The 22,722-nt window shown below is 34.1% G+C and overlaps 11 protein-coding genes across 11 annotated transcripts; 6 read left to right on the forward strand and 5 right to left on the reverse strand.

The window, feature by feature from the left end:
- Window positions 1-526: 526 nt before the first annotated feature.
- Window positions 527-859, forward strand: EGO4 (Ego4p; the record flags this gene model as incomplete). The annotated part of the gene is made up of 1 exon (XM_003672613.1): window positions 527-859. The coding sequence occupies one exon, from the start codon at window positions 527-529 to the stop codon at window positions 857-859; it is 333 nt and encodes a 110-aa protein (XP_003672661.1).
- Window positions 860-1,034: 175 nt separating this feature from the next.
- MRPS12 (mitochondrial 37S ribosomal protein uS12m) lies at window positions 1,035-1,616 on the reverse strand (the record flags this gene model as incomplete). Its single annotated transcript, XM_003672614.1, has 1 exon — window positions 1,035-1,616. One exon carries the CDS (start codon window positions 1,614-1,616, stop codon window positions 1,035-1,037), a length of 582 nt encoding a protein of 193 aa, XP_003672662.1.
- A 421-nt stretch (window positions 1,617-2,037) lies between these two features.
- On the reverse strand, window positions 2,038-2,385 carry RSM19 (mitochondrial 37S ribosomal uS19m domain-containing protein; the record flags this gene model as incomplete). The annotated part of the gene is made up of 1 exon (XM_003672615.1): window positions 2,038-2,385. One exon carries the CDS (start codon window positions 2,383-2,385, stop codon window positions 2,038-2,040), a length of 348 nt encoding a protein of 115 aa, XP_003672663.1.
- Window positions 2,386-2,745: 360 nt separating this feature from the next.
- On the forward strand, window positions 2,746-4,875 carry DBP6 (putative ATP-dependent RNA helicase DBP6; the record flags this gene model as incomplete). The annotated part of the gene is made up of 1 exon (XM_003672616.1): window positions 2,746-4,875. One exon carries the CDS (start codon window positions 2,746-2,748, stop codon window positions 4,873-4,875), a length of 2,130 nt encoding a protein of 709 aa, XP_003672664.1.
- Window positions 4,876-5,023: 148 nt separating this feature from the next.
- Window positions 5,024-7,036, reverse strand: ZRG17 (Zn(2+) transporter ZRG17; the record flags this gene model as incomplete). The annotated part of the gene is made up of 1 exon (XM_003672617.1): window positions 5,024-7,036. One exon carries the CDS (start codon window positions 7,034-7,036, stop codon window positions 5,024-5,026), a length of 2,013 nt encoding a protein of 670 aa, XP_003672665.1.
- Window positions 7,037-8,391: 1,355 nt separating this feature from the next.
- On the forward strand, window positions 8,392-9,222 carry MRX15 (Mrx15p; the record flags this gene model as incomplete). Its single annotated transcript, XM_003672618.1, has 1 exon — window positions 8,392-9,222. One exon carries the CDS (start codon window positions 8,392-8,394, stop codon window positions 9,220-9,222), a length of 831 nt encoding a protein of 276 aa, XP_003672666.1.
- Window positions 9,223-9,376: 154 nt separating this feature from the next.
- COQ2 (4-hydroxybenzoate octaprenyltransferase) lies at window positions 9,377-10,555 on the reverse strand (the record flags this gene model as incomplete). Its single annotated transcript, XM_003672619.1, has 1 exon — window positions 9,377-10,555. One exon carries the CDS (start codon window positions 10,553-10,555, stop codon window positions 9,377-9,379), a length of 1,179 nt encoding a protein of 392 aa, XP_003672667.1.
- Window positions 10,556-11,124: 569 nt separating this feature from the next.
- On the forward strand, window positions 11,125-12,117 carry MVD1 (diphosphomevalonate decarboxylase MVD1; the record flags this gene model as incomplete). The annotated part of the gene is made up of 1 exon (XM_003672620.1): window positions 11,125-12,117. One exon carries the CDS (start codon window positions 11,125-11,127, stop codon window positions 12,115-12,117), a length of 993 nt encoding a protein of 330 aa, XP_003672668.1.
- Window positions 12,118-12,517: 400 nt separating this feature from the next.
- TUP1 (chromatin-silencing transcriptional regulator TUP1) lies at window positions 12,518-14,899 on the reverse strand (the record flags this gene model as incomplete). The annotated part of the gene is made up of 1 exon (XM_003672621.1): window positions 12,518-14,899. One exon carries the CDS (start codon window positions 14,897-14,899, stop codon window positions 12,518-12,520), a length of 2,382 nt encoding a protein of 793 aa, XP_003672669.1.
- A 1,485-nt stretch (window positions 14,900-16,384) lies between these two features.
- On the forward strand, window positions 16,385-17,134 carry NDAI0K02360 (uncharacterized protein; the record flags this gene model as incomplete). The annotated part of the gene is made up of 1 exon (XM_003672622.1): window positions 16,385-17,134. One exon carries the CDS (start codon window positions 16,385-16,387, stop codon window positions 17,132-17,134), a length of 750 nt encoding a protein of 249 aa, XP_003672670.1.
- Window positions 17,135-20,156: 3,022 nt separating this feature from the next.
- AGA1 (Aga1p) lies at window positions 20,157-21,860 on the forward strand (the record flags this gene model as incomplete). Its single annotated transcript, XM_003672623.1, has 1 exon — window positions 20,157-21,860. The coding sequence occupies one exon, from the start codon at window positions 20,157-20,159 to the stop codon at window positions 21,858-21,860; it is 1,704 nt and encodes a 567-aa protein (XP_003672671.1).
- Window positions 21,861-22,722: the final 862 nt, after the last annotated feature.

A 22,722-nucleotide genomic window follows, 5' to 3' on the forward strand; every position in this document is an offset into this window, starting at 1 on the left:
GAGGCTTACCCTCCGGATATTGACTATACTTCTGACTATAATAATAATAATATAATAATAATATAATAATAATATAATAATAATATAATATTAATATAATATTAATATGATAGTAATATCCGGCCCCCCCTTATTTACTTATTCCTTTGATCTGTCTATCTATAGTTATCCCTTATGCACAGTGTACGTACGTACGTTCCCGTTCCCCAGATTTGTTAATCAAAAATATCTCATCTGTATACCGGCGACGTAAAGACATATCTTGTTTCCTCGACTCGAGGAAGGAAGGGAGCGAGGGAGGGAGGGAAAGAGGGAGGTGAAATATGTCACAGAATGATTCACTGTCGAGCGTATGATCAGTATGTAATAATATTTTTTTTTTCACATATAAAGGGGGGAGAATATCTATCCAAAATACTTAACTTAATCTTGTTCTAACCTTGTAGTTATTTTCTTCAATTATAATAAACCATTATAAACCATTATAAATTATAATAAAACAACCCAATAATAACAAATTTAAAGAATGACAAAGAACGATCTAAAAGAATTTAAAACATACGAACAATTATTACCAAGAGCATTAGGTACTTTAACTTTCGATGAAAAGAAAAATTTAGTCGATACATCAGGTTTTGGTAAAGAACTTTCTAAAACTACTCATATTCCAGAAATATTGAGAAAATGTGATAAAGAATTAGGTAGAATTGGATATACGGTCTTTGATGATAGTAGACATGTTGGTCGTGCATTCCAAAAGGGTGGTAAGACTGTCGTTTTGTTTACTGAAAAGAGTGGTGAAGATTCTTGGCATACAAATGACAAGGATAATCATGGTGTTATGCTTCCAACTAACTAGACCCCCTGGTATGATAATAACTAAATTAATGAACAATTTTTCTTTTGTATAAATTATTTTAAGTAATTATAATAAAATTTTTAATATAAAAAACTATAACAATATTAATAGTAATTTTTATTTCTTTAATTATCATGAATATCTTTATTTACAGTAAACTATATGTACATGGGGTTCAGGCTGCTGCATTGGCCTTGGTAGGTTTTTTAACACCATATTTAGATCTTGAAGTGACTCTGTTAACGACACCACTCAAATCCCCCACACCTCTAACTAGATGATATTTAACACCTGGTAAATCTTGACATCTTCCACCTCTAACATATACAATACTATGTTCTTGAGCATTATGACCTTCACCGGGAATATAAGCAGATATGACATTCCCATTAGATAATCTTACTCTACAAGCTTTCCTTTGAGCAGAATTGGGTTTCTTTGGTTTCAAAATCATCACTTTTAATACAATACCTTTCTTAAAGGGGCAATGATCTAATGCTGGTGCTGTGGTTTGTTTCTTACGTCTTGGTGGTCCTGATCCTCTTTTAATTTGATTTAATGTGGCTTGTACTATGGATGTAGTCGAGAATTGGGAAACTTGTGTCCTGTTATATCGTGATAATGATATCAATGAAGATGAATACTGAGATGATGCCTTCTTTATTAATTGGGACGGAGGTGTACATGAATATGAATATGGTAAACTCCTAAGAAGTTGGAATGAATTAGTTGTCCTACTCTTTAGAAAGGGAAGCATTTTTCGTTTTCGTTTTCGTTTTCGTTTTCGCTTTCGTTTTGGCTTTGGATCGATTGATCTTCTGTATGGACTGTTTTGTTAGAAGATTATATCGTTAGATGCTATCTTGTAGATACGCGTTTCTAGATATGCTGTGTTTGATCCTTTACTAAATATACTTGTGCAGAATCTTCAAGTTACGCTCTTCCTCTATTTGTATTTGTATTTGTATTTCTTTCGGGGGAGACCAACTTTATATATATTATATACGTACATAGATTAGAGTAATTATATATACTTTGGAGATGTATAACGAACGAGTGCTGATATGAATAATAATAGTTATGGCAATAGTCATACTAAATACTAATACTAAATATATATGGCAGATTTCTAATAATGTATATACAGGGGATGCAGGAGATATACTTATATTCCTTCTTTACTTCAATTTAGTCTGGGTGTAACTAAACCTTTTCCTCGTGGGAGCAAATTCACCTAGTTTCCTCCCTACCATATCTACAGTGACCTCCAGGGGCACATATTCCTTCCCATTATGTATTTGAAATTTCAATCCAACAAATTGTGGTAATATCGTTGCTGATCTTGCATTGGTTCTAATGGGTGTCCCATTGCTCATGGCCTCTTTAATGGGTAGTGGTACAATGTTTGGGCCCTTCCATGCTGATCGGGATAATAATCGTAATGCACATTTCATCTTGTAATGGGGTACAGCAACAGTATACGTATCTACAAAGTCAACAGAGAAGACACAAACACATATAGTCATGGTATACCAACCAACCAACCAACCAACCAACTAGCTATAGCTATCTGTATCTATCTATCCGATCACTTTGAATTTTCCAGAAATACACAGAAGGGTAGGCCACAACTTGGTAATATAGGGTTAGTACAAACAAACCTAACCTGGGGTGTTTGACCCTAAGACTGGAAAATTTTTCAAAAATATTTTGACAAAAATAAAACCAAATAAAACACAAAAGAGATGAGATGAGATTAGATGAGATGAGATGAGAGGAGATGTACCAATATCATATATAGGACAGTTATAATATAGTATTTGACATCGGTATACTATCAGTTGTAAATAATAAAGTGCCTTTCCAGTGACACCAATCATATAGCAATGTTCGCCGTTAGATTTGATCCAAATAAAATCATTGAAGAAACTATTCAAGATGATGACAACAATGACCAACAACAGACTGCCATTACCACTAATGATAAACATAAACCTATTATACCGTTGAAAAGAAAAAACCCAATTGAGAGCGATAATGAGAGTGAAAGTGAAAGTGAAAGTGAAAGTGATAGAGAAAGTGAAAGTGATAGAGAAAGTGAAAGTGAAAGTGAAAGTGATAGAGAAAGTGAAAGTGAAAGTGAAAGTGCTGATGAAGAAGAGCAGGAACAAGAACAAGATGAAAAAGATATAATAGTTTCTCCTGCAGAAGAACAAGAAGGAGATGAAGATTCAGACATTGAAATGCAGAGTGCTGACGATAACACGAATAATGAAGAATCTCATGAAGAAAACTCAAAACATAACTCTGTGTTATCAAGATTCCAACAAACTCTTTCATTACAAGAGAAATTGAAACGAATAAATGAAACTACTGATAGTATTACAAATGAAGATTCAAAAACAGATGTATCCATGGAAAATGTTCATGATTTGGAAAATATTCCTCAACCTGCTATTGTCAGAAATTCACAATTAATGAAAGCAACATCAAATGAACATAAATCAATTGCATGGACCCATACTACTAAGATCCATTATGATTCAACAATGATCAAACCTTACCAATCATACGCAAATCAATTAGAGCCTAAATTATTACAAAATATTGAAAAATATTTCTCTCATGAAACTTTCCCCATTCAAACTATCTTATTAGACACCATATTACCAACTTTAAATTTCTCATTGAAAACAACAAAAAAACATTTCACAAGAAGAGTCGGGGATATCCTAGTGAATGCATCTACTGGATCGGGTAAAACTTTAGCATATTCTATACCAATCATTCAAACTTTATCCAAACGTAAAGTTAATAAACTTCGTGCATTAATCATTGTTCCAACAAAATTATTGATCCATCAAGTTTATGACACATTGAGTAAATTATCTCAAGGTACAGGATTAATAATAACCATGTCCAAATTAGAAAATTCTTTAAAAGAGGAACATATAAAATTACAAACAAATGAACCAGATATTTTAATAACAACCCCAGGAAGATTAGTAGATCATTTAAATATGAATTCATTCAATTTGAAAAATTTGAAAATGTTAGTATTAGATGAGGCTGATAGATTATTAAATCAATCTTTCCAAAATTGGTGTAATGAACTAATGAAAAAGTTAACCATTGATAAAACTCCAATATATCAAATACCGGGTGATGAAATTTCAATGTCAACGGATCAAATGCCAGGAAATATTATAAAAATGATCTTCAGTGCCACTTTAACCACTAATACTCAAAAATTACATGATTTGAAATTATTTAAACCAAAATTGTTTGTCATGGATTCTGTCAAATTATATCATTTACCAAGTACCTTACAAGAATATATTATTAATATTCCAACGGCAAAAAGTTTATTTAAACCATTATATTTATTAAAATTATTATTAAAACAATATGAAGATCAACAAATGCAAGGCTCTAGAATACTAGTATTCGTCAAATCAAATGAAAGTTCGTTAAGATTAGCAACTTTATTAAAAATAATGATAAACAAAACCAGCAATTTGAATGAATCTAATTATCAAATAAATTCAATTAATTCTAACAATTCCAAAGCTGATAATAGAAAATTAGTAACGGAATTTTCTAAACCATTTGAAGATTCTTCTATGTTGCATGCAAAGATATTAATTACTACAGATTTAATGTCAAGAGGTATTGATATTAATAATATTACTGACGTTATTAATTATGATTTACCACTCTCCTCTCAACAATATGTTCATCGTTCTGGTAGAACCGCAAGAGCTAGATCTAATGGTAACGCCTACAATATGTTGGTCGGTAAGGGTGAAAGAACCTTTTGGTCACAACAAATTGACGATGATGTGGCAAGGGATGTCAATGGGTTCACTCCGAAGATATGGGGTAAAGAAGATAACGAAGCTGACAGTGAACAAGAAGGAAAAAATAGCGTCATTGATTCTTTCTTACAAGTGACAGACGATGAAGAAGCAACATACAAAGAATGCTTACAACTATTAAAAGAGAAAACTTTGTAAAAAAAATTTACTTTTGTATTTTCGTATTTTTCTTTATCCATCTCTATAATATATACATATACATAATTGCATATCTTTTTTTTTTAGATTTCCAATTCACTTTTTCATCATCATACCCAAAACATGTATTCGTGTAGCTCCTTGCACACTATACTCTATCAATTTCTATAGTTGTTTCAACAGATTCTAAATTTCTTCTTATACATTTATCAATAGCTATTCTCAACAATAATTCATCATCATTTGATCCACCTTTCAACAATAATTTAATCAATACGACATAAAGGTTAAAATTAACTTTAATAATATTCAAATTTTTATAATCAAGATGACATCTTGATTTAAATTCAGGTAAATTTTCAATTTGTTCCTTAATTAATGATTTTATAGCGCTTGGATGTTTATTAAGATATTGTGAATTTTTCCCCCATTTAAATATCGAATTTAAAAATGTGAATGTAAGCATCCCATCATTATGTGAAGTTATTGATGATTTGTTGGAATTTAAAACAGCAATCGGGAGGGTACTACGTGATCTTTGTCTTACTTGTTGTTTTTTCGTTTCAATTTTAGTATCTTCTACATGTAAAAGAGATAAACCTGATAAAGTAGTAGTTGAAAATCCCATTAATAAAATTGTTGAAGTCCATTCTGCGATAGTTAAACCATGAATTAAGATGAAAATTGCAATTGAAAAAGTTGCCAAAAAATCAGAAATGGTAAATAAAAATGAATTAATTACTAATAAGGGATACATTAACAAATATAATGTGTAGGTTATTGTTATCACTGGATTTTTAGTTTTCAATTTACTATTCTTATTAGCGTAAAATATTTTATATAACGATAACGTTGCTAGGAATAAGTTGATGGAGAGTATTAGATACCAAAGTTTCAAATGTTCTCCAGAGAGTGATAATTGATCAATTGAAGAATGATGAGAATGAGGTATTTGTGATGCAATTTCATCATGTTGTTGCCCTAGATTATTGATATCTGATGTAGCCTCAACAAATATGGCGATGAATTCTTCTAAGATATGGAATAAAAGATCTAAACCAACAAAACATAATGAAACGGCAAGTGCGAAACTTAATAGGACATCCATTCTGTTTAAACCAAAGGGGAAAGTTATTGTACCAGTGGACCAAACTTCGAATTGAGACAAACTTTCGACGAATATAATGACTAAAGAACCTAGGATATCATAAGTTATAAAATGTGATAAAGTAATAAAATTATTCCAAGATTTGGAATGACCTATTTGGAATGTTACAATACATGAAATCATTTGTAAACTTGTTATTAATAATTGGAAATGTGATTTAGGCCATGGTAAATTTTTCAAAAGATCTTTAAAATTTGGGATTGGTAATGATTTGGCAATATTTAATGGTATTTTCACTTCAGGTTCTTGGAAGAAATTCATGGATACAGAAGAATGTTTGTAACGATGACCTTTACGGAAGGATGCTCTTGATGTTTGATTCTGTTGTGGCAATTGTGGAGCCAACGATGAAGTTGAAGTGAAATCGAATGGAGAGTCTAAAATTAATGAAGATCTTTTAGAAGGTGATATGACATCTGAAGGTGTTAATCTGGTAGGTGATTTGGATCTTGTCAATGGTGGAGCTGTTGGTAACTTATTTCCAGGAATATATTTCAGAGATTGTCGCCTATGATGACGATCGTGACGACTATTAGTGCTATTTTTACTAGTGGGAGGTGTACCACTATGTGGTTGTTGCTGTTGTTGGATTTTTGGCGGAACATTTTCACCAAATGTAAAGGATGGATTATAGATGATACTTGAACTTGAATTATTGCCATCACCATTGGAATAAAATGCAGAATTAGGGCGCGATAATAATGAAGGAGGTGATGCAAAGATAGGTCTTGTTTGAGATAATGGTACTTGGCCATTGATATTATTATTGGCATTATTATATTCTGTTGCTGCTAGTTCTAAATTGGAACTATTTAAGACCGGGAATGTAGAACTTTGTCTATTGCTGCCATTTCTATTCAATATATTTGTATCATCTATCTGTGTGAACAATCTAGGTTCACTAGACATTGGTGATTCTTCCTCTTGAATGGCGTTCATTGGAGGTGTAGATGCTATGTCATTGCGGAATCTTGGATCCGATGAGCCGTCCATGGTTCTTAGTTGATAGTATAGGAGGGAGGAAGTAGGTAGGGAAGTTGTGGCTATTTTGTTAACAAAAGTAAGTAATTGGGGGTCCACTATGAATCTTTATTGTAGTACTATCTTGCTGGTATACTTATTCTCTTGCTTTAGGATCTGTATCCATACATGTGCATGTACTGTTAATAACGTTTGCGTATACTTTTTTCAACCCGAATGGTCAAACAAGCTATGCAATATAATATGTATACATTATATATACATTATATAACATATAACAGTTGTAACGAAATGAATGATATTGGTTTACTATTGGGCTATATATATATATATATAGTATACGTAAGTAGGTTCCATAATATATCGATGTACTGACTTTATTGCACTGATAATTCTTCCGCAACGTGTACTTTAAGATTTCATGCTTCTGTCTTTATTTGATCCTAAACTGAAACATTATTGTACTATATAATCAAAGTAACGTTAAGTTAATTACTTGCTTCTTATTCAATGTGAGATATTATGAGTATAGTATCAAGTGCCCCGTATCTATCAAGCAAAAGAGGTGAACGCAATCTACGTACATATATACTCAACCTATCTGACGGGAATATTCATTATATTCCCAGTTGAGCAGTCAGCAAAGCATACCATATGCCTATAACATTCCATATTATGACAAACAAACATCTATATATCTCTATATTTCTTTGGAGCGTTGAATCTGGGTATTCCATGGTGGAGATTTGTATAAAAACTAGGACCAAGGAAATCAGCCAATTACCAAGAAGAGGGCCACAAACACTATGGGTAAACATACAGCTATATCTATCCTTCTATACAAACCCTTACATTTGAATTTACTCAAGAGCACAATTCATTGACATATCACATCTAAGAAACTGATATATATATCGTAACAAATGGCAATCAACTAGAAGCAATGGATTCAATAAGCTTTATTCTTGCTGTCGCTAGTACTTAATATAATTACTTCTGTATGGTACGTAAATATACTACCAATGTAATCTTGCATTAGATAGAGAAATGTAAAAGAATAGTAGTAGTAACATACATTAGACTAAACTCTTTAGAAAAGAAGACAATCCAACTGAAATTTGTCTATTATCAACACATGTGTATATATGCAAGAACTTTAACCATAGAAATAGAAACCGCATGGGAGGGATCACAAGGGCGGTCCAAGCAAATAATATATGACGATTAGATTAGGTTAACAACACATAAATGGAGCAATCGATACAGACTTGACTGATTAAGTATGTGAGTAAGTATTGGAATTAGAGAAATAAGGAGATCGGCCATTCCCCCATTGATACATAAAACAACCTGTTTTTTAAAACAGAATGTTTTCAAGACGAATAATTGATTTACTCTCCAAGGGTGTACCTCAAACAATTTACTCATACAAGAAACCATTCATTGTGAAATTCGGTTCCATTTCATTATCATTAGTCTTTCTCACCTATGGTTGCACATTTTTCAACACTTCATGGAACACAGCCAAAGTCTATTACAGAGATGCTGATGCCCAGGAAAAGAAATCTATTCTGTTTTTAATAAAGACATACGGTCCCATGACCATGGCTATAATGCCCATAGGGTTATCCCTTGCATCATTATATCTATCATCAAGAATGGTCACTAATATCGTTTATATACCTCCCAATTTGAAAATATCTACATTACCACATTATCAAATTACCAGAACTTCACCAATCCTTGGAAGATCTATCACGACAATGAAACCGGTGGGTCAAATAGTCAAAAGTAAGGGTAATGGTAAAATTTTTACTGGAGAAGGTAAACAAGGAATTGATGATAAGTCAACTTTTGNTTTCTTTTTAGTAGATAAGAGTCCCGATTTAAGGTACCCTTGGAATAAATTTTATATCGTCTCTAGAAATGGTTCTGTATTGAAATCAGATGGTCGCATTATAGATGATATGTTCCAACCAGGGTTGTCAGATACTACTGATGCATCTGTAAGCAAGAACAAATCTTCCCAGAAAGAACAAGAATCTGAAGAAATGAGAGTGAAAATATTCGATTCAATAGTCAGGTCCAGTGTTGGAAATTCATCTACCTTCCATTCTAAACATAAGGACATTGCCGCAAGGAAAATAGTTAAGAACCTTTTACATAAAAACAAGACTAAGAAAAACGATATCCTGTAAAAAAAGCAAGTTGTTATTTTCGAAAATGGTACGAATCGTCATGTAAATATTAAGCAATATATATATATATATATAAACATTCTAATTGGTAAAGTGATAAATAACGTTAGATTTAGTTTAGACCATAAATAATATCATAATATTCCAAGTAATCTTAATAAATAATCAAAAAAAGGGCATATGAAAAATATAACCCACTATTGATGTTACCAGTGAATGCTTTCCAACAATCAGCAGGAGAATCTAAATCCACATTCTTAACCATTGTAAACACCCTATATGCGAAAATTGAAAGACCACCTATGAATCCAGGTCCAAGCATAACTCCACTATTCAATGCAGCAAGAGTTAAAAGACTAAATTGACTGGTAACTAGAGCATATGATATCTTCTTCGTATTTTTACCCCAAGCTAACGCGGTGGATTTAATCCCTGCTTTCACATCAAATTTTTTATCTTGATGAGCATAAATTGTATCATAAACCATACACCAAAGGAAACTCCCCATATACAAGGGAATCATAGTATACCAATCCATATTCCCCATTGCGGGGAACCCCAAGAGAGCGCCCCAAGTGAAACATGAACTCAATGCTATTTGTGGATAATAAGTGAATCTTTTAAACAAAGGATATGTAAAAACAATTGGTAATGAAGCTAATCCTAGCCACCAACATTGAGCAGGTAATTGAGCCAATATACCCATCCCAACTAAAGTTTGACCAGCAAGAAATAAACTTCCCTGTGCAGGAGTGACTCTTCCAGAGGCAATTGGTCTTTGAACAGATCTGATGACTTTATCATCCAAGTTCCTATCAAAGAGATCATTGATGGTACAACCGGCTCCTCTCATTACTAATGCACCAATTCCGAATAATGATAGCATCCATAAAGTATGTGATAAGGTTGCTGTTGTTTGCATTGCTGCTATTAAGATTGACCATGTACATGGAATGTATAACAGCCATGTTCCAACTGGTTTCTCTAATCTCATCAATTCAGCATATGGGATTACATTCGTTGGTAATCTTGAAATTAAGGGACCTAATCCTTTAAGTCTTTCAATTTGTGCATTTTCTAATTCCTCCTTTGTAAATGTAGGACTTTTAGAATCCTTACCCACGAAACTTGAAGGTCCAGCCTTTTTATTGTCATTAGGGTTCACAATTGTACTTTGACTTCGACGGCTCCGGCATTGGAATGCTATAGAGACTGCCTTGTTTTTTTGCAGCACTGTTCTTGTCGAGAAACTTCTTGGAAATAGCAGAGTCCTCGAGGATATTATTGTTATTCTCCTTGTCACAGGTCTGGTATACAGACCAAGCATCAACATCTCGACGATACCTTTCTCTTCTTTTTTTCTTCCCTCTTTTGCTTATTTGTTGCCGCCACCTCTGAGATTCCTACTACATCAACGGTTTTTTGACGTTTTCTATGTATTAAAATCGACTATAAACGATTATGCCGATACATCCCACATAAAAATTCTTTCTTAATCAACAACAACTAATATATATAAAAAGGGCATAGAACCAAATTGAATCATTGGATATCACGAACTGTCCCATTAAATATATATCCAGCAAAAAAATCTAAATACAACAAAAGTAAGAACATGGCTATTTACATCGCATCCACCACAGCTCCAGTTAACATAGCAGTATGTATAGATGCACAAGATATATACCTTTCTTTCCATCTCACAAACGTATGTACTAACAGGAACGAATATAGACTTTGAAATATTGGGGGAAAAGAGATACACAATTAAATTTACCTACGAATTCCTCCATTTCAGTTACTTTATCACAAGATGATTTAAGAACATTAACTACAGCCGCTACATCCCCTGATTTCACCAAGGACACATTATGGTTAAATGGTAAAGAAGAAATTACAGCCATGAGTAATCAAAGAACAATCAATTGTCTTAAGGCACTACGTGATTTAAGGTATCAATTAGAATTGAAAGATTCGAAATTACCAACTTTATCTAAATGGAAATTACATATTGTATCAGAAAATAATTTCCCCACTGCTGCTGGATTAGCTTCATCAGCTGCTGGGTTTGCCGCCTTTGTTGTGGCTATTGCTAAATTGTATCAATTACCTCAATCAATGTCTGAATTATCAAAGATTGCAAGACAAGGGTCTGGATCTGCTTGTAGATCATTATTCGGAGGGTTTGTCGCATGGGAAATGGGTCAATTGGAAGATGGTTCTGACTCCATGGCTGTCCCGGTGAATGAATTGAACGATTGGTCATCAATGAAAGCTATTATCTTGGTTGTAAGTGACTCGAAAAAGGATACCTCCTCTACAATGGGGATGCAATTGACTGTGAAGACATCTGATCTTTTCCAAGAACGTGTGAAAACTGTTGTTCCTAAGAGATTTGTTCAAATGAAAGAAGCCATTATTAACAAAGATTTTGCAACATTTGCAGAATTGACTATGAAGGATTCTAATTCTTTCCATGCTACATGTTTGGATTCATTCCCACCAATCTTTTATATGAATGACACCTCTAGGAAAATTATTAAATTATGTCATAAGATTAATGAATATTACGGAGAGAGTGTGGTAGCTTATACTTTTGACGCAGGTCCAAATGCTGTACTATATTATCTAGAAGAAAATGAAAATAAATTATTACCATTTATTTATAAATCATTTAATCAAGTTCCTGGATGGGACTCCAAATATACATCAAATGATTTACAAGATTTCTTGAAGAATTTCCAAGAGTCTATATTACCAAAATTTGCTGAACATAATGAACTGGATGAAGAAGTACATAAAGGTGTTTCAAGAGTCATATTGAGTAGAGTTGGTGCTGGTCCTCAATCAACTGATAAATGTTTAATTGATTCCTCTACTGGTTTACCCAAATAAATAGATAGACGAAAAGAAAAATATGTATAATAATTATAATAATGTACTGAAGTGCTTTTTTTTATAATTTTTTTTTCCTTTATATAAATCAAACTTACCCAAATGTACATATATATATAGATAGTAAGTATCGATAGGCATCATTTCATAACAAAATACTATAATATCTTTTTATAGTCTATATATACACAAGACTTTCAAAGGAACGAATAGTATAATAGAAAAGAAATAGTATTGTCACAATCACAAATATACAGTGAAAACAATAGAGAGTTGTTTGTTTGTTTGTTTTCTTCTTTTTTTTTAATGGTACAATTAGTGTTCTGCCTCTTCTTCTTGTTCTTCTGAAGTGGTCGCTTCACAGCTTCATCAAATTTTCATATCTGTTTGTGCATTTGGCTTAATTCTCAACTTCTTTAATTTTGTCGACATCCCCTGATGTTATGGTTGAATATTTCCAAATTCTTGCCTTGCAATCACCACTACCAGTAGCGAAAACATTGTATTTTGGACCTAATGGATATCCATTCGCTACAGCTACAGATATGACTGAATTTTTATGACCTTGTAACATCAATAATGGATTACCGGATTTTTTATCCCAAAACAATACACCACGATCTTTAGAGCCCGACAAGATATATTCATCATTTTGACTCGTGGTGACAGATAAGACGAAATCTTTATGACCAACATATGTTACTTCACAAGTAGCAGAAGTACCATTACTAGCTCTATTACTATTATTATTATTATTAGTACCATTTGAAGATGAATCATTACCATTATTATTTGAATTAACATCATTACCTAGATTCCATAATTTGACAGATTTATCTAAGGACCCACTAACGACTTCATTCCCATCTCTTGTGAAGACAACACTATAAACGGAATCTTGATGACCAGTCCCCAATTCATTTTCAGAATCCAATCTTTCCACTAGGAACCCCGTGGTAGAATCCCAAACTCTCACAGCACGATCTAAAGAACCAGCAGCGATAAATCTTCCATCATGAGGGGATACGGCAACAGTAGTGACACCATCTTCAATGGATAAAGTCAAAGAACATTGACCTGTACGTAAATCCCATATCCTAACGGTTCTATCACCAGATCCAGAGACTAATTTTTGTCCATCGGGGAAATAATCCAATGAGTAAACATCTTGTTCGTGACCCTTTAAGACCATTACAATTTTACCCTCTTGAATATCCCAAATTCTAATTAATTTATCTTCAGCACCTGTAGCTAAGAATTTCCCATCTGGAGAGAAACAAACTGATCTGATGTATAAATCAGTGGAGGTGGAATTAGAATCCAATTTAACGTTATCATCAGATAATTTGGCAATTAATTCACCAGTGGATACTCTATATACTTGAGTGGTCTTGTTACAACCTGTAGCTAAGAATTCACCGTCATAACTAAATTTAACACAACATACTACAGAGGAATGGTCTAATGATTTATGTAATTCGACGTCCAAAGTACGTGGTAATGCTGGGTTGAAAAGGACGTGATAATCTTCAGTTTGCTTTTTCAAATTGGATGGGAATTGATGAGTGTCTAAGTTTAATAAGAATGGTGGGATTGGTTTTAATTGACTAGCTCTTTGTTCGAATGGGACTAGATATTGTTGTGGTTGATTTTGATCTATGGTTGTTGTTGTTGTTGTTGTGACTGGTTTGGTATCTTCTATTGGTGATGTAGTTTCCTCATCTTTAGTCGTAGTAGCGGCAATAGTAGTGGTAGTTGGTGATGCTGCTACTGCGTTTGTTTCTTGTTCTTGTTTGGCTTCGATTTTTTGTTCATTAATTGGAGGTATCACAGCATTAGTAGGTGATAATTCATTTGTATTTGTACCTGTTGGGAATGTAACTGCAGGTAATTGGTTTGAAGTAGATATAGCTGGTAAAGTATTGGAATTGTTTTCAATAGTAGTAGTATTGGTAGTAGCTGCAGTAGGAGCTTGAGAGACTGTAGAGGAAGCAATTGGACTAGTTGTTGCAGCATTAGCATTAGCAGGTGTTGTAGTAGCTGTAGTTACAGCTGCTGGGGTGGCATTACCCATTGCTGCAGCATTAGCAACTGGGACTACCTTAGGGAATGGTTGAGTTGGAACGGATGGGATTAATGGAGCAACAGTTGGAGAATTTTGCATTTGGCCTTGTGCTTGCGGTTGGGCGCTCGTGGAACCAGGTTGAATAACAGGTGCAGATACTGGAGGTAATTGAGAACCTAACGCGCTTATGAGCGGATGCAGCGTCATGTTTCCATTAGCTTGAACATTTGGTTGTTGAGGTTGAAAATTTGCATTTCCAACAGCAGGAGGAGATGCAGCATTGGCAGCATTAGCAGCATTAGCTTGTTGCTGCTGTTGCTGTTGCTGTTGTTGCTGCTGTGCTTGTTGCTGCTGCTGCGCTTGTTGTTGTTGAAGTTGCTGTTGTTGGGCTTGTTGCTGTTGGACATGTTGCTGCTGTTGTTGTTGTTGGGAACTTAAAGCTGCGATTTGTTGATCCTTTTGGGCAATTTCCAATTTCAATCTATTTATTTCTTCTTGATACGAATCTTTATGTTTTCTATGAGTCAATTCCAATTCATAGACAGTATTTCTAATTTGTTGCATCTCTGCCAATTGTTGATTCACTTTAATTTCATAGTCCTTTTGATTTTGTAGCCGATAGGTGTTTGCCTCAGTGGCGACATTGTTGAATTCTATTCTAATGCCTTCCAAAAGTTCGTTCAACTTATCCTGAGAAGTGGTTGTATTAGAGGTCATATTAATAGTATTGATATACGGTGTTATTTCTTATTGCTCTTTGCGTCGTCGAATAAAAAGTGTAAAGAATAACAACTTATCTTATCGTGTTTTGCTTATGTTCCGTTTCTTTCTATCTTAACTCGTACGCAATGTTATTATGTGCGCTGCAATTTTTTGCTGTAGCAATGTCCTCTTCTTGTTGTTGTTCTTTGTAAATCAGATCCGTTGGTGATTCTTTTGATCCAATCTGTTACAAGAGTTATTGGAGGTGCGTCTCTGTTAATTCCTATGTGTATACGCACGTATCTTATGTAATATAATGATTTAACAACTGCGTAGCTTACGTACGTATGTTAAAAAAAAGCGTTGTTTGTTTTCTTGTTTTCTTGTTTTCTTGTTTTCTTGTTTGTTTGTTGTTCTTTCTGTCTTTTTGTCTTTTTGTCTCCGTTCGTTCTCTCTTTTTCTCGTTTTCTCGTTTTTCTTGAATTTTTGTTGATGTTTTCCGTTCGAAAATGGATCCGTCGGTTACTGTACGGATAGGCGGCGTTTACACTTCCGTTCCCGTATTACGTATTGTTTATTTGTTTGCCATTGGCGGCTGTGGGAATGCAAGATCGTGTTACACGGGCGACATTGACACTGTGGGGATTAGGGTTTAGGCTTAACTCGAACTCGACCCTGGCGTGTACGTAACGTACGCGGGCGCTATCATACCTAAGCTCGACTGCCCTCCCCTAATTTTATATAAAGTGTTCACTTAACGAACGTATAGATTCTATTACAGTATGTACCCATTTATATTTTACAGAGAACGTGTCACGTGGTCGTGTTAGCTGAAGGGTTCTCAGAAATGAGTATCCTTATCGAAAGTTTATGTCAAGATAGTTATCTACCTTCTGAGTCGGGGGGTGGGTTGGCTGTTGATAGTCTCAATAAGGAGCGAATTAAAATTAACAATTATATTATAACTTTACTAAATAAAAAAATCTGTAGTGTTTATATGCAACTTCAACAACACAAGATAAGGTATACGCGCGTACTGTGTATCCATCTATACGTTGCCACTACTATTTCTTTTTTCAATCTTTTGTTTCTTTCGGTCAGTGACATTTAATTAGCCTGTTAACTAAAAATACATCCTTACTTACTCTCTATGGTATGGGTTTCTGATATCGAGGAATTTAAAGAGATAGACACAATAAAATTGGATAGATAATTACACATTATTTATTGCAAGACGTTCGAAAAATGGAAAAAAAAATGTATTTCACAACATGACACCATTTCTATGAACACCCTAAAAGTAAGTTCTATATAAATTAAACTAAAATTACCTCTCTGAATATAGGCATTTATAATTTTTTCCCATTTTCCTCTCTTGCCTTTCACTTATTGTTATTATATTTCTTTTTTTTTTATTTTCACTTATTTTTTTTCTTGTCAACACAAAATAAAACCAAAAAGTAAAACTATCAATTAAAATCTCTCACAATATTTTCTAAAATGGCAAACTACAATATCTTAACTTTCTTTATCTCTTTATTTCTCGTTTTCCAATCCATTGCTACTTTATCGGTTGTTTCGAGCAATGAAACCATTTCGCCCTATAATAAAACTACGAATCGCATTATGGATTTGCTAGAAATACAATCATGTATGATTTATTTGAATAATGAGGACAAAGATGGAAGTATCAATGCAATGGAGTATCAAAAAGCTTTACTAGGTCACATAAATGACACAAGGTCTGGTTTTGAAAAGTTCTATAGTAAGTACCATGACAATCCTGTAATAATGAGAATTATCAGGCATGTTTTGGATTCTAAAATGGATAAGATAGCTAACCGAATCATGTATGCAAAGCCAGCTAATTTCTTGTATATTTTGAGAAAATTCTCAACTTTGCTACATGACATAAGAGAAAATGGGCCGGAATCGTATAAGGAGATGATCGTGAGGAATCATAATATTACGAATGAAGATGGACCCGATAGAGAACTTGCTCAATGGTTAGTCAACGTGGTAGAGAAGGGAATGAATAAAGACGGTAACATTGCAGCTACCAAAAGATTTACAAAGCATGTTCAAATACTGAAAGAAACAGCAGCAGTCCTGGGGGTATTTGGTGCGGTGGCTCATGCTTGCGTATTGACAGCAGGTGGTGTATGTGCCGTCTTAATGATTGCCACCGGTATTGGGATGACATTTTGGGTATTCCATCTAATTCGTGAATTGACTGATCTCTTCGGTTGATGAACGTCGTCTCCTTTTTCTTTTTGTTAGTTTTATCTAATATATATATATATTCAAGTCATAGATAACCGCATCATGTAGCATTTTTTTTGTAGAAGATTCAACAATAAATAATCTATATTTCTTTCCCCAGAATACGTCTTGATTAAAGAACTCCACCTGTCTGATAAAGGTATCAATAGACACACATATCGTATCGAATTGATTGCCCTTCCACCTGTCACTTCAATGGCATTATTAAATATTGCTGCTGTTAATTGATGTCTTAACCAACTCTTCTGGGATGCAGTTTAATGAAAGGAAGTTTCATCTAATGGCAGAATACCTTACTTTTAAGTTAATTCGGCTACATGGTTTTTTACTTTCTATGGGAGGTTTAAGAATCAGCAAACATGATTGACAGGGAATCTGTTTGATTACCAATAAATAGGGTAAGAGTTGACTAATTCTTAGATCTTGGTTGACAATAACATTTCGCCAAGCTACTCTAGGTCCCGAGTACTCCATTAAACGTAACAGAAGAAACGATACCGAATTCCCATTGGCTGTGGTGAGGCAGCCGATACTATTTCCATTTTATGATAAGCTCATTTATTTTGAACGACTCGTACTTTCTTCTTATCGATGCCATCTTCAGCAAATTTGTGATTATCAATTTTATGGTTACTTCGATCGTATTGGAAGTTGTACCGCTTGTAAAACACCGTGTACTCTCAATCCTGATAGTGTATGTGTTTCTTGTTTTCGATCAGCGGGCTTACAGTGACATCGTTGTTCGTAGGCAAATGTCCATTCTACCTTCCGTTATCTTTATAGTATTATCTTTATGTTCGCTGCAGTTGGGGTAATACTATGGGTTCTTCATGTAATGAGAATCCTTTTCAATTTTGGTATCATCTTCTAGGTCGGATATTAACAATTCTATAATTATTATATAGTTTGCATAAATTAAATCTGTAAAATAAAAAATACGTCATTCTTATTTATTTGTTTATTTGTTCAATATTTTGAAAATTTAACACACATATATGGTCCTCTACACACCCGACTGGAAATTTATCGCCAATCTATTGGAATATTTCATATTTGGAGTTCAGGATTCTATTTGCACGCTTGCATGTATATGCATGGCCACTTTGTAGTCTTAAAGGCTACCTATAACTTCCCTCGTTTTTGTACAAAATCAACCATTTAATTCTTGAATGTACTAATACCATACTAACAAAGTGACAAAAGTTGACGACGCAAAATACCTGACGACATAAATTACCTTTTCGCCTACTTTATTCCACGGCCTTTTAAATTCATTATTACTGTATTATTTTTTAACTAACTTGTTTATCTGTGTAAAACTTGAGACGTTTTGTTATATTCCCATTTCAAAATAACAGGGGGAAAAGTTGATAATTGAATCGTAAAAGAGTAACGCAGTCTATTGAAGTTGGTAAATTATTCCAGACATGTTCCTTTGGTGATACTCTGGTCCTCATCTCTTGTGGGTGAGAGAAATATACAAATTTTGTAAAATGTATGTAGAAGCATTCTCAATCCACCTCCTTTGGGTTATATAACATCTAAATAGATTCCGTAAGTGTTAAAAGACTCTTCTTCAAATTTCATGGAATTTTATTTATGTTAGATATAAATTACTTCCTATTGATAATCTAGGGTTATCTATGAATACGTTCACGTCTAATATACAGGTAGTTACAGTCATTTATTTTATATAATAGGCATAGAGGATAATAAAGTCAATATTTGAAGGCCCAAAGATATCTATCATTAATTATAGTAGTTCTTGAAAAGATCCTCAAGCTCGACAGGTCATTCACAAACGCCGGTGATACGCTTTATTATGATCGTTGTTATACTTGATCCGGGTACAACTACTAGTCAGCTTTTATTCCCCCATTTTTAAATCTATAAAATTCTGGTATGGCTCAATTCAATTGAATCAACCTCACATTATATTAATCATATATTGGTTGCCTTCGAGCTATTTCGGCCATTGGAGTATATCTAATGTTTAGAGAAATGAATGCATCAACTTCTATCTCAAATAGCGATGCGGATTACATGGTCTATAGTCTTCGCAGTTTGTACCTTTTTTTTTAAGATATCGAAACAAGTTTTCATCTTGTTCCAGCGGACAGATTTACAAACTAGATATCTTTTGCTGTGGGAATATCTGGCATTTTTTACTCCCTTATTTTAAGCAAATGAACTTGATAACCATCATAAATGCAATAATTGCAATATTTTTGTTAGTTTCATTTTACTTAAAGTCTAGCATGCTTATTGGGAAACATCTGTCAAGTTCCATACCTACAAGAATATTAGCACTCAAACCGAATCAGGAAAATTGGCTTCCGTATGGACGTGGTAACGTTACCTAATTCATGTAAAACTCCTTATTTGGATTTTGTGTACTTTTTATGTACCTACAAACTACTTATTTGAACCTCCCAGTATATGTATCAGTCCTGTGAACTTTAACCCCCAAAAATATATTTTGAAACAATTTTCTAACCTAATTAGCCTCAAAAGTTTTTCTGATCCGTGTAATTACCTAAACGGGTAATTACATAATGCGACGCCGTCTCAACTTCCTACGTATTTTGTTGACCCAGATCTGCCTCTCCAATGGTTTCTCAGTGGTTACACAACTCAGATTCCTCCTCGAACAAACATAAATATATACATACTCAGATACCTATGTACACACATAAGCAGTATAGCAAAACAAAAAAGAAACTTCTCTTTCCCTGCCAACTACGTAAGAAATAGACGCAGGGAAGGAATTGGACAAAGACGATGTATCAGACCAAAACAATAATGGAATATTAGTGCATATTTTCAGTCCATTTTTTTCCATTTTTTTGCTTATTATATAAATATGTTAGATTTATTGACATTTATCAAAATTCCCTTCCATTCTTTTTGAAGATAACTTGTGGAATTGGAAAGTATGAACCACTGAAAGAAACAATTAAAACACATCAATAATACAAAAGGTAAACAAATGATTGTACCCATTTCAATATTATTTCCGATCACTCTCCTGTTATCCATCGTTAATGGTCAACAAGCAGATGAATCATCCACTATAACAGGGACAACTTCTGTTCCAAAAATTGTAACAACTTCTGACGCTAATGGTCAAGTGGTCACTGTAACTTCATACGATTTATCGACTTTCACCTCTACAGTTTGCCCAACATGTACAGCAAAAACACCAACTACAACTATCAAGATCACTTCTAAGTACACTTCCTACGTTTGTCAAACTTGTCACACTACGACAATTCAAGAACCAAGCTCAAGCGCTCCATTACCAACAACGACTATCCCAATCACTTCAAAATCCACAGTATATGTTTGTGCTACCTGCGAAACAATCACTCTTTCAACTTCCAGCAGTATACCTACAACATCTTCTGTTGTGTCAACCAGCACTACCATCATTTCTTCTATTCCACCCTCTTCTTCACATGTTAGCTCAAGTACTCAATCTCTGTCCTCCTCCGAGCCTCTCTCTTCCTTATTGCCCTCATCCTCATCTGCATTAATATCCTCAACTTCATCAATTACCTCAAGTATAGATACTACTTCTTCGATCTCATCTTCATCTGTTTCATCACATCCATCATCCAGCTCTACTATAGTATTGTCTTCCTCTATCCCATCAACTACTGCAAGTGAAACTAGTTTAATTTTGACCTCATCTTCCACTTCAATTGTCATTTCTAAATCATCTACCTCAGCTTCCACTTCCACTTCAACTGAAACAACAACAAGTTCTACTTCGCCATCATCATCCTTCTCTTCTACAGTTCCTCCAAACACTGAACTAACCAGTACTTCTTCATCAGCATCCCCATCTTCTAGCGTCCCAATATATTCCTCTTCAACATCTGTTACTTGTTCTGGTACCCAGTGTCTATCTACTGAGTTATCATCATCATCATGCACAATCTTATCAAGTTCTATTCGTTACAATACAACCTCTACTCTAAGCAGCTCGACGTCACTTGTATCTACACCTACTGTTCACATTTCAACGATAACCACGACTGTCCATAACACTACCAGTATCTACACATCTACATGTCCCTTGACTACAGTACACGTTTCTTCTACAGTTCTTATTTCCATCGAATCCTGTTCTGGTGGTGTATGTACCGAACACACTACCACTCCTTCCACAATCTCCTCATCATCAACAGAGTTAAGTCAATCTTCTGTGTCTACCATTGTTTCTACAATAACCACAACATCACCAACTCCATCCAAAACTCCACTATCTTCCTCTTGTGAGGGTTTGGGATGTTCTGTTAAAGCCCAATCAACTACTTCTGAGTGTATCGGTACTACTTGCAAGTTAGCTAGTACGGAACAAACAACTTCAACACCTCCAGTACCTATTGTTACCAAAACAACTACTTCAGAAACGAGTTCCTCATCTTCATTCTCATCTACCCCAGTAACCACCCCTGCTACAACCATGACCTCTGTCACTTCTACCAGGACTACCCCTACTCCTACAATTTCGTCTCCATCTACTTCAGGATTTATCTATCAATCCAGTTCCTCGTCTTCAGTTCCATCTTCATCAGGAACATCGACTGTGCTAACCGTAAGTCAATACGAAGGCAATGGGTCCACCCTATCAAGATCCTCTGTATTCAGTATATTTGTCACTTTCTTAATGACATTGATTTTCTGAATGATATGAGAAGTTAAAAAACACACAAACAAAGACGATCAATCAACCAAGTAATAATCTAACCTAATTTCGTTTTCTTTCTCCCAATTTTCTCAACTGTATAGATATATACACTTTATAATCTAAGTACATTATAATAATTTAATATCAGAGACTCTACTCATTTTAGTATCAAATATTTTCTTCTTTTTCTTGGTTCCCATATTGTGTGTAGGTGAACTTATCATGAAATATTATAATAATGATAATATTAACTGTCGCAGGTATATAATTATTATAGTAGTGACCATACTGAACGACAAAGTGCTGCGGCAGAACCAATATTCTCTTTGGAAAATAAGAAGAAGATATCACCCTTATAGTTTAGTCGAAAGTATTTCCAATTACAACCAAGGAACCCAAAGGGTCAGTACTCTATTTTTTGTGAGAATCTATTGCTGCTACCCCCCACTCTAGCCATACATAATAAATCGACTAGGTTCATCGATTGACGATCTTGAATAGCCTGTAATGTGGGCTATATGCTAGCCCAACATCGCAAGATATATTGTTTAATCTCAAAATTGTCAAAGTACTTGAACTTGTCTATTCAATGACAAAGTTAAGAGATAATGTAATGTACTGTATGTAGCTGCATTGTATAATCAACTATCATCTACATGAATATTCTCGTGATCAGCAATCAATCCTTTATTGCTTAGACTTATGTAAAGACGGAGTTATCAACAGTAAGTTTCGAGAAATTAATACAACACGGAAACAGTAAAAATCCTTTATATAACCATAGAAGTATAATTGACAAAACATTGCTATCAAAGCTGAAAGGAATCCCACTACCTAACAAACCCTTCACCAGAATATA

The sequence above is a fragment of the Naumovozyma dairenensis genome, chromosome 11 (genome assembly GCF_000227115.2).
Source record: "Naumovozyma dairenensis CBS 421 chromosome 11, complete genome".
Classification (NCBI taxonomy): domain Eukaryota; kingdom Fungi; phylum Ascomycota; class Saccharomycetes; order Saccharomycetales; family Saccharomycetaceae; genus Naumovozyma; species Naumovozyma dairenensis.